Source organism: Rhinopithecus bieti, unplaced genomic scaffold, assembly GCF_001698545.2.
Source record: "Rhinopithecus bieti isolate Rb0 unplaced genomic scaffold, ASM169854v2 scaffold_6708, whole genome shotgun sequence".
Classification (NCBI taxonomy): domain Eukaryota; kingdom Metazoa; phylum Chordata; class Mammalia; order Primates; family Cercopithecidae; genus Rhinopithecus; species Rhinopithecus bieti.
In genome coordinates this window covers 1,137,377-1,153,777 of record NW_016806329.1, presented here as the reverse complement: position 1 = coordinate 1,153,777, position 16,401 = coordinate 1,137,377, and the positions used below count along the sequence as shown (strand labels likewise).

At 35.9% G+C, this 16,401-nt stretch overlaps 1 protein-coding gene across 2 annotated transcripts in view; it reads right to left on the bottom strand.

The window, feature by feature from the left end:
• Window positions 1-12,288, bottom strand: part of STPG2 (sperm tail PG-rich repeat containing 2) — a 669,788-nt gene extending 657,500 nt beyond the window's left edge. For both annotated transcript variants that reach the window (XM_017875498.1, XM_017875499.1), the window contains exons 1-3: window positions 11,846-12,288; window positions 3,165-3,277; window positions 1,235-1,393 (exon numbers count right to left, since the gene is read on the bottom strand). In XM_017875498.1, the coding sequence (XP_017730987.1) occupies window positions 1,235-1,393; window positions 3,165-3,277; window positions 11,846-11,954 (381 nt within the window). In that variant the 5' untranslated portion in view covers window positions 11,955-12,288. The remainder of the gene's footprint in view (window positions 1-1,234; window positions 1,394-3,164; window positions 3,278-11,845) is intronic.
• Window positions 12,289-16,401: the final 4,113 nt, after the last annotated feature.

Below are 16,401 nucleotides of genomic sequence, written 5' to 3'. Positions count from 1 at the left end.
TCCCTCCAAAGACTCTCTACTTTGAGCTACTACTGAACACTGTATTATGGCTCTAAGATAGCATTTCATTAACAGTATTGTACTGAATTTCATTCATTATTTTCCTATTAAAATTATACATCTCAGGAAGCAATAATTTTTTCTATGTATTACCAACATCTAGCATTATATGTATGGCCACATAGTCACTCAAAAAATATTTGACAAACCCCCAAAGTAAATGAACATTTACTTTGTCCCCACACACAAAATATCTGATATTTAAATATGCTTACAAAATTTAACCTCAATGTCATTGCACTGATATTATTCAACTAAGTATTTAGCCTTAAAATATATCTTCCTAAACAAAAAACTGATCAAAATGTAACATGAGCTACATGAAAAAGTTATGACAAGAGAAGAAGGGAACCACTCTAAAAAAACAGTGACCAAATCTGCTCGATAATAGTATTTATTTCAAAGAGGTAGCTTTTGATGTAAAAATTATTAATTATATAGTGCCCAATGTACCTTTCTAAACATACCACATACTATTCTTCTGTACAAATTCTTCATTTCAGTTAAAATAACCTTCTCATTATCTTCCATAAAAATCTCACTTCTGTATCTTCACTCATGTAACACTCCAGTTTGGAATCCATATTCCAACTCTGTTCTTCAATGTCATGTCAAAACCTCTATAAATCTTCCATAAATTATGCCTTCACATAATACAGTAATCCACCTTTAAATTCCTATGACATTTCATTACATGATCATTCATTTAGCAACTGTCACATCTTGTCTTGAATTACCAGCTACCTATTTGTCTATCTCCCATCTAAATTTTAAGCTTTTTTACCTCAGGAATCATATTTTTAATTTATTTTGTTTATATTTTTTCCTTCCTTGCCACCAGGAAGGAAATATATTGTTAACAGTACTTAACACAGAGTTTCCTCTATACATAGGTAAACCACTCAGGTAGTTTGTAAAATCTCCCTTACTTTTTATTCACCACAGATATTGAAAGTGACTATAGATTTATTAGGAGCAAATATGAAGTTAGACATGAATACAGTTAAAAACTAAAGTTTATTTACTTATAAAATAACTAAAATATAAATACTAACAAATCTAATTCTTACAGGAAGGCTTTTTAAATGTACTTAACATCCCATAAAATATTAAACCTTGACTATTTTAACTTTAAAAAATGTCATTACAAGTATAATTTAAAATAGAAACGTACTGACTGAAGATGCTCTCTGGTCTCTAATACATTTCTGTTCATGATATCTTGTGTTCTAGGATAAGACTGACTATAGCTTGCTGGTCCTGGATTATCTGAAATAAACGTCTTAAAACGTTTCTCCCGGTTTTGTAGACTACGGCCTCCTTTTATGTTACACTAAAATGGAGAAGAAGAAAAAAACCTTCTGATATATAAAAGAAGCACTTTACAATTAATTTCCACTTGATAAACATTGATTATTATCAGAAAATAGTTTTAAAAGGCAAGCTAAGAAAGTTCACCCTTTCACTGAAGACATAGTTCTAGTAAAAGGGGATAGCAAGAGAAGATAGCAATTACAGTTGTCAGTTTTAACTTGAAACTCAAAACTGAAATTTGCTGTACTTGGAGAACTTTGAGAGAGTGCAAGAAAACGCTATTTTAAAGAAGAAATCAGAGATGGGAATTCCCAAAGCTATAGAGCAAGAATAAAAGCCCTTAGAAAAAATTTTCTAAGGGCTTTTATTCTTTTCTAAGGGCTTTTTATTCTGAAATGAACTGAAAAAAAAAAAAATGTTGGCATTCATATTGAAGGGGAAAAGCAAACCCTTCAAGGTTGTTTAGTGATAATTATTTTCACGAATAACATTTTGGTCATTTCCAGAAAAAATTATAAAGACTTAATAGCAACAGCTTGGTTTTATGTTCAGATTAATTTTAAACATTGTTTATTACAGAGTAAACATTTGGGTAGAATCTTCCAGGGCTCTCCATGCTATATATCTGGATTTTCCAGAATCTGAAAATTATCAATTGACGAATATCCAATTAATTTGGGTAAAATTACATCATAAAGATTCCTGTAGACAATTACAGTGCAATCATTTCAAAAAGATGAGTTATGATAACAGTGGCTGGTATTTCATTGATCAGCTAAGATTTTAAGTCACTGATCTACAAATAGCCGTTTTCACATGTCCAGTTGCTCACAGTCACTGTTCACAGAGCCTGTCTCTAGTGGGCACCTTATTCAACTTCACTCAGCTTTTAAGAAACATACAAAGGAGGTCTTCTTTTAAAAACTGAGTCAAATTTTATTTTTAAATAGGCAATTCACTACTTGATTACTATTTTAAAAGATCAGAATTTCTATGTTTAAAGAGTAGATGTATAAAATAACTTTAATGATTTATTTTACAAAACACTAACAAGTTGAACAAAAAGTAAAATCCTGTGAAAAGAGAAGAACTTTTCAAATTTTGATAATTTAAAAGCCATTGCCATAGGCTCTATGATCACACAAATCAAACTGCAATCTGCATCTATATCGATCACTTCAACAAGGACTTTATCTGGGCCTCCAACAGGTGAGTTAAAGGTCTGCTGGGATCAGCTAGCAGCCAATACATATAAAGGCAAAATTTATGTGAAAATGGCAAAAGGTGCCATACTCATGACTATGAAGATATCAGAGTTATATCTACTATTTCTAAATATGAATGAACCATTGAAGATAATCTGGTCACAGACTCTTGAGATTGTGCAGAAACAGGAGACAGATGACACAACGGCAATGGCTATAGCTTTAAAGCATGGCACAAAAACAAATTCTTTCACTCTACTGCCATTCCTCTTCTACACATTTTGACTATCTGCACAACTTCCATGGGCCGTAATTCATTCACGAGTCCTATTCTCTCATTCTCAAGGACCATACAGCATGTAACAATGTTTTGTGTCTTATAGAATATGTAGAATAATGAAAAACATCCAACCCAATCATGCAACCAACATCGAATACATTTATTTTCTATTATTCAAATTATAAAATATAATTTGAAAGTAAAAGACAATATGAGCAGAAAATAAAATACAACAAATGACATTTGGTCTATTCAGGGAAGAAAACACGATTTTATTAAGTCAATTATAGTAACTATAAAGTTACCTGTGCTTCTGAAACATTATAGTGTCCTGGACCTGGAACAGCTTTCTCAATGCTAGAGGCAATGGTAAAAGTACTTTCTCTGGCAGTCAAAGAAAGAAATGGTGCATAACTACCTATAAAAATAAAATCATATGACCAGCAGATAAGATAGGAGTCCAAGGATTTCAGAAAAAAAACACTCAAAACATATATAATCATGAGTATCCTCAATTGTTAAGGCTTTATTTTCAGAACTAACGGCTAGTCAGAGAAGTTATTACATTTTAAAATCTGATAGAAGATAAGAATTTTTTATTAATATATTAAATATAAGAACCTAAAGACCTGAGACTTATTGAACAACAAAAAAATACTAAAGAAAATAAAACCCTCTTGTCTTCTAATCATTTTGGTGGGGACAAAATGGCAATTATATTTAGTTGATAAAACATTTTCATCCTCAGAAGACCATTGTTTTATATTTTGAAACAGCATATATTATTTGTAGAAAACATCTTATACAAACTTGTAAAGACAGCCTAGATGGAAATAATTTAAAGTGGGTTTACAGCAGATCATTCATCATGTCTCCTTGCCTAGGCGCATAGTTGGTATCAGTAAATATTTCTTGATTGGCTGACCCTAAACAAAGGTTCACAAATACAAGACACAAATTTCTTTGGAACAAATAATAATAAGATTATACAAACTTGAATACTCTACTGAAAAACTGATTCTAAAAAATTCAAGATCTGTATTGGAAAAATTATTAGCATTTAAGCAATGCGGATATCAAAGAAGAGAAGGGAGAGAATAGAGCAGCAGCTATATTCAAATAGGCAATAAAAGAATGCAAGTGAAGATTCAAAACTTTTACACTAAATCTTGTATACTAAAGGAAAATGTGTGCTACTGTAAGAATGTATTGTGATAATATAGTAAAAATCTTGCTAATCTGGACTAATAATAAAAGATACTCTATTTAAAATAAAATAATGTGTTTCTTTTGAGGCCCACATGTATTAAAATGCAACCAATGCCAAGAATTATTTATCTGTGTTAGGTATTGCAACATAAAAGATGTGAGCAAAATATAGATCTTACCTCTAAAAAAGTAGTATCTTGAAGCATTAAGGAAAGTATTGTAATAATTTTAAACAAGGAAAAACATATCTAATGCCATAATGGAAGACATATGCAAATTCAAAAAGAAGAGAAGTTCTTATCCACATTGAGATGATCAGGAAAAACTTCATGGATGATGTTAAAATTCCAGGTGTTAATTTAGTGACTGATGGTTTTAGCTGGTTATCCCAAATCAGAGAAGAAGGGAAGAGAAGAGGGAAAGGTAAAAGGAAGGGAAAGGGAGGAAAGAAGGCAGACTGACCTTCAAATAAGTTACAAAGACCAGAAGACCAAAAATCCTTAAAAGTAAGCCAAGGTTCATTTTGAAAAGGCAACAGTTGTCTGGTAGAGCTGAGAAATGCAGGACACCAGTGAAACATTCTACTTACTCAGGGTAAATAGCCAGAGAACAAGAACCAGATTTCATTCCAAATACACATATAAATACACACACATACCCACTCAAACTACATATAAAATGAATCATACAAATTACCAGAGAGTGTACTTTCAAGATGCAGGAAAATATGAACCATAAAGAGGAGAAAAGTCAATGAAAAGAAACAGATTGAGAAATGAAAAGGTGGAATCAGCAGACAAGAACACTATCTATTATAAATATTCTTTATATATTCAACAAGGTAGAGAAAAGATGAACATGATGACAAGATAAAGGGAAGGTATAAAAAAGACCCAAATCAAACTTACAGAATGAAAAATACACTGGATGGAATAACAAATGTTTGTGGATTAATAAAATATATCTTTTCTCAATTCTTAATCCCTTTAAAAAATATAGATGATCGATGACTTGTGATGGAGTTACTTCCCAATAAAATAATTGTAATTTGAAAATATCATAAATTGAAACTGCATGTAACATACCTAACCTATAATAGCATAGATTAGTTTACCTTAACATGCTCAGAACACATTAGCCTAAAGTTGGGCAAAATTACCTAATATAAAGACTATTTTATAATAAAATGTTGAATATCTTATGTAATTTATTGAATACTGTACTGAAAGTGAAAAATAGAATGGTTTTGTGGGTACTGGAAGTTTGGTTTCTACTGAATGCATATTACTTTCACACCATTGTGCAAAATTTTAAAAAATGTTAAGTTGAATCGTCATAAGTAAAGGACTGTCTGTGATTGCTTAAAGCAAAAATAGTCTCAATTTATTGAGGCATTATAGCAGATGTAGAAGTAAAATGTATAACCACAATAGTACAAAGGGTGAGCTGGGGGAAATAGAAGCATACTCTGTAAGGTTTATTTACTATATATGAAGTGGTGCAATATTATTTGAAGGTACACTGCAATAAATTAGAAATACATATTGTAAACCCTAGGCAACCACTTAAAAATAAAACAAGAGAAGTATAGCAAATAAGCCAATAGTGGACATAAAAAAAGAATTATTTTTTAAAAACCTTTATTCCTGCAACAAAAGTAAGGAAAAAGGAAAAAGAACAGATGAGATAAATGGAAAGCAAATAGCAAAAGAGTACATTAAAGCCCAAAGATATTGATAGTGAAATTAACTATAAAAGTTCTAAACACCTCAATTAGAAGGCAGAGATTGTCAGATTGTATAAATAAGACCAAACTTTATGCTGTCTATAAGAAACTCTCTTAAGATATAAAAACAGAAATTAAAAGGATGGACAAAGTTATAACATGCATCCATGAATTCAAAAAGCTGCAGTGCCTATATTAAAATCAGACAAAGCTGGCTTTAGAACAAGAAATAACAGGGATAAAAGATACATTTCATAATGATAAAGGGGTCATTTCATCAACAGGATTTAACAATCCATAAAGAAAAGCAAGGAAGTTATTACCATAATAATCAGGATAGTGTTTAACTGTACGGGAGAAGGAAAATGTTGAAATAAAAAATACCAAAAAGAACTTTTGGAATGTTCTATTTCCATTTTCTTTTGCTTTTGTTTTAGTTTCCTGTACCCACTGATGGCAAATCTATTTTTTAACTGAATATGTTCTTTTAAGGTCTACATTTATATTTTATGTGGTTTTCTATGTAAGTATTCTATCTCATAATAAAAGGGTTTTAAGTTTAGGTTCATATGAACATTAAGGTAATCTGAGATAAATATGAAAACTAAGAAAGTGAAACCCACGCTACTTCTGAGGTAGTTGGCACCAGAACACAGCAGGGCCCCTAAATGAATCTACCTTAAACAAATGTAAAATTAGTTGGAGAGTACTGAAATTCATATAAAAGTTAAAAAAAAAATACACTGGCCATGTACTCAATGTATTATTAATACTATTAATGGTAGAATATATATATATATATATATACACACACACACATACATATATGAAATAACTGGGTAACTAAGAGAATCAAGAAAGCTGGCACTCATAAAATCTTCATTGAAGTTTTCCAAAATTAATTATATAGAATCTTTTGTCAATAAAAGTATACAAGAAATATTGAGCACAAGTAAAACTACAAAAAAATTTAAATGTTTATAATGATACACTCCATGAGAAGGAACTTACTTGTTTATTCATAACTGTGTGCCTAATGTTTACAGTGAGGGTGACCAATAAACAAATGATCTTCTAAACTAGTCATCCATTCTGTAATAGTGAATGTTTTATTATGTATGGGAGATATGCATGTATGACAGGCAGTGAGGGTACAATAATGAATAAGATAAAACCCTGCCCTCCAATAGTTGGTAAGCCTGACAAATAGACAATTATGCTACAAAAAGCACCGCCAATAATTAAGGTATAAAATATAGAAGAGGGTTCTAGGGAATTAGAGATGGTAGAGTTTGATATGGGACATATGGCTATATTGACACGTGAAGTGCCAACTACAAATTATAAATCAAACAGACAGAAAGAAGAAATTAAGTATATAGAAGAAGAGATTTGAGAAGCAAGAAATGAGTTCGGTTTGGGATACATTGAGTTTGAGGCACCAACAGAGAAAGCTAAATCAAACTGGTATGGAGCAATAGTCAGTCAGTCTATGCTGAAAGAGAAAGTGGGCAGTATGTGATTAAAGGACAAATTCTATAGCCGCAACTACAGCCACAAAAGAAAGAAAAGGACATTTTTCACATATAAGCAGTAATTAGATCTTTGAAACATGTACTCATCTTCAGGACAACAACATATACCGCAATCACATACATATTATTATCTAAACTTTAAAAGAGACAGATTGCATTCCCTGATGCAGCTATATTCTGATAGGCTAAAAAGATAAAGTTATCATTGTTGATATAAGTACACAGGCACAGGTATGAGGCCATAGCCAACTTATCCTTCTGTGGCCAATAAAGCTAACCACTCCCCAACCAAAAAAGAAATCTGGGAAAGAATATTTTTAGGAGATGATGTCACCCAGCTTAGCTAACTAATAGAGAACCAATAGATACAACTAATATACAGCTGATATTTATTATATAAATAAGCCAAAAAGCAATTAAATACTCCCTGGCACAATAATGCCAGGAATAGTCACATTAGTAAAAGGAGTATGTTTTTATCACATGATACTAGGCTGGTTGTCTCTGGGGAATATTTACTTTAATAAGAGATGTTTGTTTCGCAGGTAATCGTGAGAAAATCAGGCATAGCTCTCATTAATCTGGAATTTGATCTCCCACCTCATGAAAGCAGAAAGAAAAACAGCTTAGTCCTGTCCCCTCAGGTTGCAATTCCTGGGTAGAAGAGAGTCTCCCTGATCAAATGGCCTACAGCCAATGAAATAGTTTCAATTAAGGTAAAAAGAATTTCATGAGGAAAATGCAGAGACAATACCCTGAAGGACTGGCCTGGCCAAGCAGGCTACAGTGAGGGGACAGTGGGAGAGCGGCAGTTAGGGGAGAAAGGTTGGGAATAAAGAGTATCGGTATCTAAGGCTCTCAGGTATTTTCCTCTTGCGAAATTCAAAGTAACAAGTAAGTTATATAAAGTCCCTACATCTGTTCTTCCCACACTATGCTCCACAAAATGAACCTGACCCTTAGCTGAAATAGTTGTACACTTCTGCATAGTCCCATGTGTTACTGGTCCTAAAGGTACATGAAGTAGTATGTACCTAGGAAAGAGATAGAGATGGTAGCTACTTTTAAATTATCTTCCAGAGAATCCAGCAGAGAAATCACCAAAGAGACACCTGTTCCTTCTATTGATTTTCAGCATATTCTCTCTTAGTATTGCTAAAACAAAACATACAAGATGCAGCTGCTCAAATTTCCCCAGCACGGAATTTCATACTTTATCTCACGAATCAACAAGACACAATCCTATAAAACAGTAAAAGGGTTTTACCACACGCTCCTTACTTCTCTCTAAGCAAAGTTACAAGAGTTTTAAATTACGCTATATGTGGCTCATTATATTTTAATTTTATTTCAAGATTACTGTTTGTTTTTTAACTTATGTGTTATGGTATTCAGCTAAAAACTAGGAATAATGGAGTAAAGATCATGGTTATTGCCCTCAAGCAGCTCACATTTTAGTGGGTCTGCCAGATAAGTTAACATTAATTACAATGTAGAATCAAAGTGCTATAAAAGCCATTAAGGAGTCAAAGAAGAAAAACCTGAGAAAGAGTAGAGTCCGTGAACTTCACCTTAGCTGAATCTCAAAGAAAAAATAGGAATTAGCCAAGTGAAGAAAGAAAACAGTGTACTGGGCAAAAGTATCAGCAGATACAGAGGCACAGAGGTGAGTGAGCCTGAACTTAAGAAAACCGTAAAGTTGAAATTGCTGAAATGTAGGTCAGGTGGAGGTGGAGGTGTGGGAGATGATGTCAGGGTCCAGAACATGAAGAACATTATAAACCATGTTAAGGAGTTCAGATTTTAACCTTGATGTTACAAAGGATTTTTTTCCACAAATAACGTAATATATCTTAGAAAGATCACTCTTGCCACAAGATAGAAGATGGATTGAAGACTGAAATAAGGAAAAACAAGTAATATTTTATAGGTTTAATTCAAAATAGAAATAATGAGAGCTTGAACTAAGTCAAGGACAGCTAAATGGAAAAGAGGAACTAATCAAAGAGGCACTGAGAAGATAGAATCATTAGGTGTTAATGATCAACAGGAGTAGTCAGGGAGAAAAGAGTCTAGAATAATTCCAAAACTTAAAGTTTATCATAAACTAATAGGGAATTTTCAAAAAGGGACCAGTATTGCTGGAAAAAATTATGAGCTCAGACACTTAAAACTTTGATGCCAGAGACCATCTAGGTAGAGATGTTCAAAAAAGTAACTGGTTATGACTCAAGGACATCAACAGCAACAACAACAAAAAAAGAATTAAAAAGAAAAGAAAAACAAACAAAAGTGACTGGCAGTGTTGAAGGCCAAAAGATTAGGAGAAAGCCCATCTTAGAGACATAAATCACCTATATCTCTTAAGATTCCCTTCTGGGAGTCATCAGAATCAGAATATGGATAGTAGTCTATGGACACAAATGAGAAAGTACATATGACAAAAGCAACAAGCAAAGGATGGAAAGTACAGTATATAAACATTTAAAGATGTTTCCAATGAGAACTAAGCTCTGATTTTTTTTTTTTTATCTTGCCCAAATTCCTATCTAAGGGGTCTAGGGAGTCATGCCCTACAAACTATAAATTCTCATCAGATGGGTTTTATTTAATCCTATATATGACGACTTACTTTCCAATCCTGGATTATGAGACTCTGGAATAACATTATGAGACAAGGAAGAAAGTCAAAATGTTTTACCCAAAAATATATTTCCTTGCCATACCTTGAAATTGCCCTGCAAAGTCTCTCGTGGGAAAAAAATCAACATTCTATAGAGAATTCCCTTTCCCCTTCATTTTCCTTCCTTTCCAGACACAGGAGATAATCAACTAAGAGCCAGCAACCCTTTTGGGTCTGATAAGAAGCATTTTACAACCTGCGCTTTCTCTCTAAAGTCTGCTATCTGAACGATTCCTCTGCACAACAAAACTTGGGTCTCCACAATCCTTTATCTAACCTGAACATTCCTTTTGATGCCAATCTTCAGATAAACTCAACCAATTGTCAACCAGAAAATATTTAAATTTACCTATAGCCTGGAAGCCCCCAACTTTTGAGTTGTCCCGCCTTTCTGAACGAAACCAATGTATTAAGTGTATCTGATTCATGCCTCATGCCTCCCTGAAACATAAAACCAAGCTGTACCCCAACCACCTTGGGCATATGTTCTCAGGACCTCCTGAGGGCTGTGTCACGGGCCATGGTCACTCATATTTGGCTCCGAATAAATCTCTTAAAATATTTTACAGAGTTTGACTCTTTTCATCAACAAGAAACATAGAAACATTTAAAGAAGGCCATGAACGACTGCTTGGAGAGGGGGAGAAAATGTTGCCCTGATTCAGCATTTAACAAATGTTTATTAGGTCCCAAACACATCCCAGACACTCTTCCAAGACAGTAGTTGGGGAAAGAAAAAAAAAAAAAAAAACAGGAGAAAATGATGTTACATTTTGGAAAGAAGTGTTTCCAAGAAGCAAGTGGTCAGTTGTGTCAAAATGAAGGATTGCAAAGTGTCATAGGTGGTCATTGTTAGCCACCTATGACTATTGTTGGGGGAATTAATGCTTATAATGCCCAACTCCATTAAAATAAAGACATAGAATAAGCTGCAAGAATAGTGATATCAGATGCTGTGAAGCAGTACAATTCAACATGTGAAACACTGACAGAAGTCAAATTTGTACTCCACCCCAAGAAACCTAAACCAATCCTTATCTGATCAGTCATGTAACAGAATAATGGATCCTGGCATTTGCTGGAAAATACATAGTGTAGGTATGGGGAAAATACAAGTTAAGAAAAACGATCATTTGGACGGTATTAAGCTCCAGAAAATCATCAGAATAGAAAAAGTAGAAAGCAAAATTGATGTATTTATTTTTGCCTAAGTCACTAACTGCAAACAAACGAGGAGAGCAAATATTATTTAAATTATCCATCCCCACTTCACTGGTCAAAAATATAGCTTTTCTTTACAGATTTGGAGAAAAGGGGCTCCCCTAAAATGTGTCAGAAGATGAGGATGGTCAGAAAAATCTGTCTGAAAAAAAAAACGGAACTATCTTTAAATAATACTGCAAAATAGAAATATAAGCTGCATCTTAGTAAATAAATCTCTCTGGTTAATGGGAGGAAAGGTGTGAGGCAGGCAGGATTACAAAGCAATGAGACAGCGGGAGGTAAGGGCACAGGATTTGGGGACTCATATAGTCAACAGAGCCAGAAAATCATCCTAGACCTAAACTGCACAACCAAAAGTAGGATGTAAACAACTATTGTAGAATCAAAAGTCCTAGACATATGCCCACCAGCCTTTTGAAATGGGACAAGTGATACCACCAGGCTCATCTGTAAAATAAAAGTATAGTGTCTTCCTTGACTACTTCATGTTTTGTTATATTTACAAAATGGTGCTATTCTGCTCTATGTTTAACTCACAAACACACAGAAGCGGAGCGGGCTGAAGATGGGATGCCTGTCACAGGAGATCGGCCTCTCCCTGCATCTTACCTGTTGCCTGCTGCTTCAGGAAAGGTACCTGGTAGGATCCAGGACCCACATGGGCCTCAGTGCTGCCACCTTCAGCCAATTTGAGCAGGCGGGGAGCCCGATCATACATAGTGCCCGGGGTGGTGGGGGCGCTGGGGAAGGGCAGGTGCCGAAAACGATAAAAACAAGGTGGCTACAGGTGTGGAGAAAAAGGAAGCCGACACCAGTCTGAGGAGGCCGGGACAGAACTTCCGTAAATAGATAAATTAGCATTGGGGTTGTCTCCCCGCCCGCTCATTGGTATCAAATTTCCTCAAATCGATTTCTAGCCCTGTGGTAAAGTAGAGGGGTGAGCGACTAGAGATTAGACGTCCCACACAATCATCAGTTTGCCAGGCACGCTCCACCAAAATTGGGGATTAGGGATTAGACGCTCGCCCTGGTGCTTCCGGCCCTGACTCCGCCCACTTTTCTCCGCCCGGAAGCCTGGGGAGGAGGCGGGCCCAGTCTCTGGGGAGCGAGGTGGAGGCGCCTCCCTGGGCCGAGCCCTCGGAGCATGCGCGGCCAACCGTGAGCCTTCCACAGCTCTCTCCACCCGGAGCCCGGTGCACCTTGAAGAAGGCACTACTAAACATAGTAGCTCTTGGGATCCCGGTAACTACTTAGGTCCCGAATTTTTTAAGTGTGCAGAAGAACCTTAAAAAATGCGCTAGGAAAGGTGAGGATTAACTTGACCTTGATCTGCTTCCCGACTCAACGAACCTAGGAAAGAAAAAAGCAGTAGCATGAAGCAGAGAGCTTGGGGTTCCCCAGGTTCTCCCCGACTGCTACTGCAGCTCCACTTGTACTCACAGAGAAAAAGCACCTCTGATCTTAACCCGTAGATAGTCCAAACTAAGACAAACCCAGGGGTTAGGGCGGTAACAAGAAATGGGGAGCCCAGAAAAAAAAAAATCACGAAGAAGATAAGGGTAAAAAAGAAAGAAATGGGGACCCCAGGAAAGGAGGCGAAAAGCTCACCAACTGAAGCCGGGCAGGTGACTGAAAGCTGCCGCTTTTGTCGGATGCCAGGCAACCACAGTATTGATTCATCTCTTTATAAAGCAAAGGCACTGAAAAAGCTCAGTCCACCGCCACTAAACCATGGGTCTCAACCTTGGGCAACAGAAACCTAGCTTGTCCTTGGGAGCTTAAGGAATCTATGTCAGAATCCACCTCTGCTTCTCCCAGGCTGTTTTTTCCGGGAAGAATTCTGTCCAGATTCCAAATATCCTCAAAGGCTTAGATGAATCCTACCTTGATCATACCTCACCTCCAAATGATCTACAGTACTTTAATTTGTTCCTACTACAAATTTTTATAGTTTTCATATTCTGTAGTATATACACGATTTGCCACTCAATTCTATGCAACATTTACTGTGGCTTCATTGTACCATATATGTCGGAACCCACTTCTTGCGAGGCTATATGCTTCTCAAGGATGTATCTGTAATACCTTTTTTCCTGTTCAATAGCTAGCTAAATTATTTATGCACTTACAAAACATGAATTGGTGTATACTATAGGTTCCATCCCTGCTAAGTTATGAGGATACAAAAGCATAAGAAAGTCCCTGCCCTCAGGTGTTCTCTCTCTAATGGGGAAAGAGACGTCTAATCCAAAACAAGAGGTGGCAAAGATTTTTTTTAATGGCAGGAAAACGAATATTGTAATATTTTGGAAACATCTCACCAACTTCGATTCTCCCTGCATTCTGTCAGAAACCCTCATAATTCTCTCAACGTTATTTTAACCTTATTTTCCAAACTGCCACCTGTACCCATTCAGAAGAGCTAGATATTTACTATGACATATTAGAAAGAGTCACAGAGATGAAAGAGAAAAATTCATGTGCTCTGTATGACAATCCAGTGGTGCTTGTAAATTTGCCCACTATGTCCTTAAGGACATCATTTGCCCTTGATGATCCAAACAAGGCTATCAACCCAAACTGCAAACTCAGGTCTAGGCCACTGTTGCCGTAGGGACTGATGCAGAATTTCATGCCCCGTCTGGCCATTCTGTCTGCAGCAGTCTGCATTATTGTTTGCTGGGATATACATATTTTTAGAGATTGGAAATGGAAATGGTAAAGCCGACTTTATATGCTTTCTGTGTGATTTGATTTTCAGCCATTGAACGTAACCTAACTTAGACAAAGGGAGTTCTTCGTTGCACCCCCACCCCACCCGAGGCCCCACACCCCCACCGCTCCCCCCCGCCCAGCTCATTTGCAAGGCCTCGTAAGGGAGAGTTTCTTAACTGATACCCAGCATAGGACTACATTTACCTTGGCCCTGCCCCCTGTAGTGAATAGCTTTTTCCTCAAGGCTTCACAGAAATGGGAGTTGATCATGTGGCAGACTCCAGGTTTCTGGGGTCTTCTGGCCAGATCCTACACTACAATATTCACCACTGAAGTACAGACCTATATACTCTTCATAATTTGTATAATTGGTCCTCAAAATTCTGCCATTCTTAAAAAAAATGCTTCCTTTTAAAAAGTTTCTATGAGACCAGGTGCAGTGGTTCACACCTGTAATCCTGAATCCTAGCACTTTGGGAAGCCCAAGGGGAGAGGATTGCTTGGGGCCAGAAGTTCAAGACCAGCAGGGAGATTCCACCTGCACAAAAAGAAAAAAAAAAATTTAAAAATTAGCCAAGTAGGAGTTTGAGATTACAGTGAGCTATGATGATTCCACCGTACTCCAGCCTGGAAGACAAAGCAACACCCTGTCTTAAAAGAAAATTGTTTTAGTATGAAAATTTCTATTTCCTTGATGACTGTGGCTATGCTCTCTATATTTCCCAGCTATTATTTCCTCCTTATGGTTCAGTAATGAGAATGATACACAGTATTTCAAGATTGGAAAATACTTTTAATGAGAAAATAAATCTTTCTCATTTCATTGTAAATATTTATTCAATAGTCTGGAATTAGTATACTACTAAAAATATTAATATGTTAACACAGAATTATAATTAGATATAAATATGAAATAATGTGGTTCAGCATTTCTAAATTCCTACAAAAGTTTTGACGCTAATTAACCACACTATATAACCATTTTACCGTATTAGTAATTCCATAGATGGAACCTATGTTTGAGCTAAGATTTATTTGAATTCAAAATTTGGGTTCTTTCCATTTCTCCCTGCTGGCTTATGCCAGAATAAACTTCAAAATGAAGCTTGAACAAGAACAAGGCCCAAGAAATTAAACTAATTCAATATTGAATATGTTGGCTGCAATGAAGAACAGAAAAAGCATATTAGGTAAAAACTAAAATCCAAATAAAGTATGGAGTTTAGTTAATAACAATGTATTAATATTGCTTCATTGCTTCTTCCTGCTTGCTAATTCCATCTGCACTTACACATACACACACAAATTTTTTTGAAGTCAGGGTATTGCTGTGTCTTTCAGGCTGGAATACCATGGCACCATTATAGTTCACTGTAATCTCAAACTCCTGCCTGCTACAGGAGCAAATAGCAGAAACTCTCTGTGGGTTATAGATTGGATATCTCTCTGTACTTTGTAATTTTTCTAAAACTCTAAAACTTTTCTAAAATAAAATGTTACTTAAAAAACAGGCATGAATACCAGATGAAAATTACAACTAAGTCTTACATAACTTAAAAAAGAGATAATTCCAATGTTATTTAAAATATTCCATATTATAAAGAAAAAATTCCTTCCATTTTATTCATGAATGTGTATAACTTTAATACTAAAACATGTTTAAGAATCTACCAAAAAGGAATACTACAATCAATCTCTATCATAAATATGTATCTAACAAATAAAATGAAACAATAGCAAACAGAATCTGGCAATGCTTTTAAGGATAATATATTAAGACAAAATAAGTAACTTCTCTATTTGCCTGGATAATTCAGTTTTAGAAAACCACTACATAATCTTCTATATTAATAAATTATCAAAGAAAATAATATATGTTCATATCAATAGGTGAAGAAAAGACAGTTGAGTGATCCTCCTACCTTGGCCTCCCAAAGTGAAAAAAAAAAGAAAGAAAAGCATTTGGAAAAGCCAATAGGGGGGTGGAGCAAGATGGCCGATTAGGAACAGCTCCAGTCTCCAACTCCCAGCGCGAGCGACACAGAAGACCGGTGATTTCTGCATTTTCAACTGAGGTACTGGGGTCATCTCACTAGGGAGTGCCGGACAATCGGTGCTGGTCAGCTGCTGCAGCCTGACCAGCGAGAGCTAAAGCAGGGCGAGGCATCGCCTCACCTGGAAGCGCAAGGGGGAAGGGAATCCGTTTTCCTAGCCAGGGGTACTGAGACACACAACACCTGGAAAATCGGGTAACTCCCACCCTAATACTGCGCTTTAAGCAAACAGGCACACCAGGAGAACATATCCCACACCTGGCCGGGAGGGTCCCATGCCCACGGAGCCTCCCTCACTGCTAACACAGCAGTCCGCAGCGATCTATCCGCAAGACAGCAGCGAGGCTGGGGGAGGGGCGCCCGCCATTGCTGAGGCTTAAGTAGGTAAACAAAGCC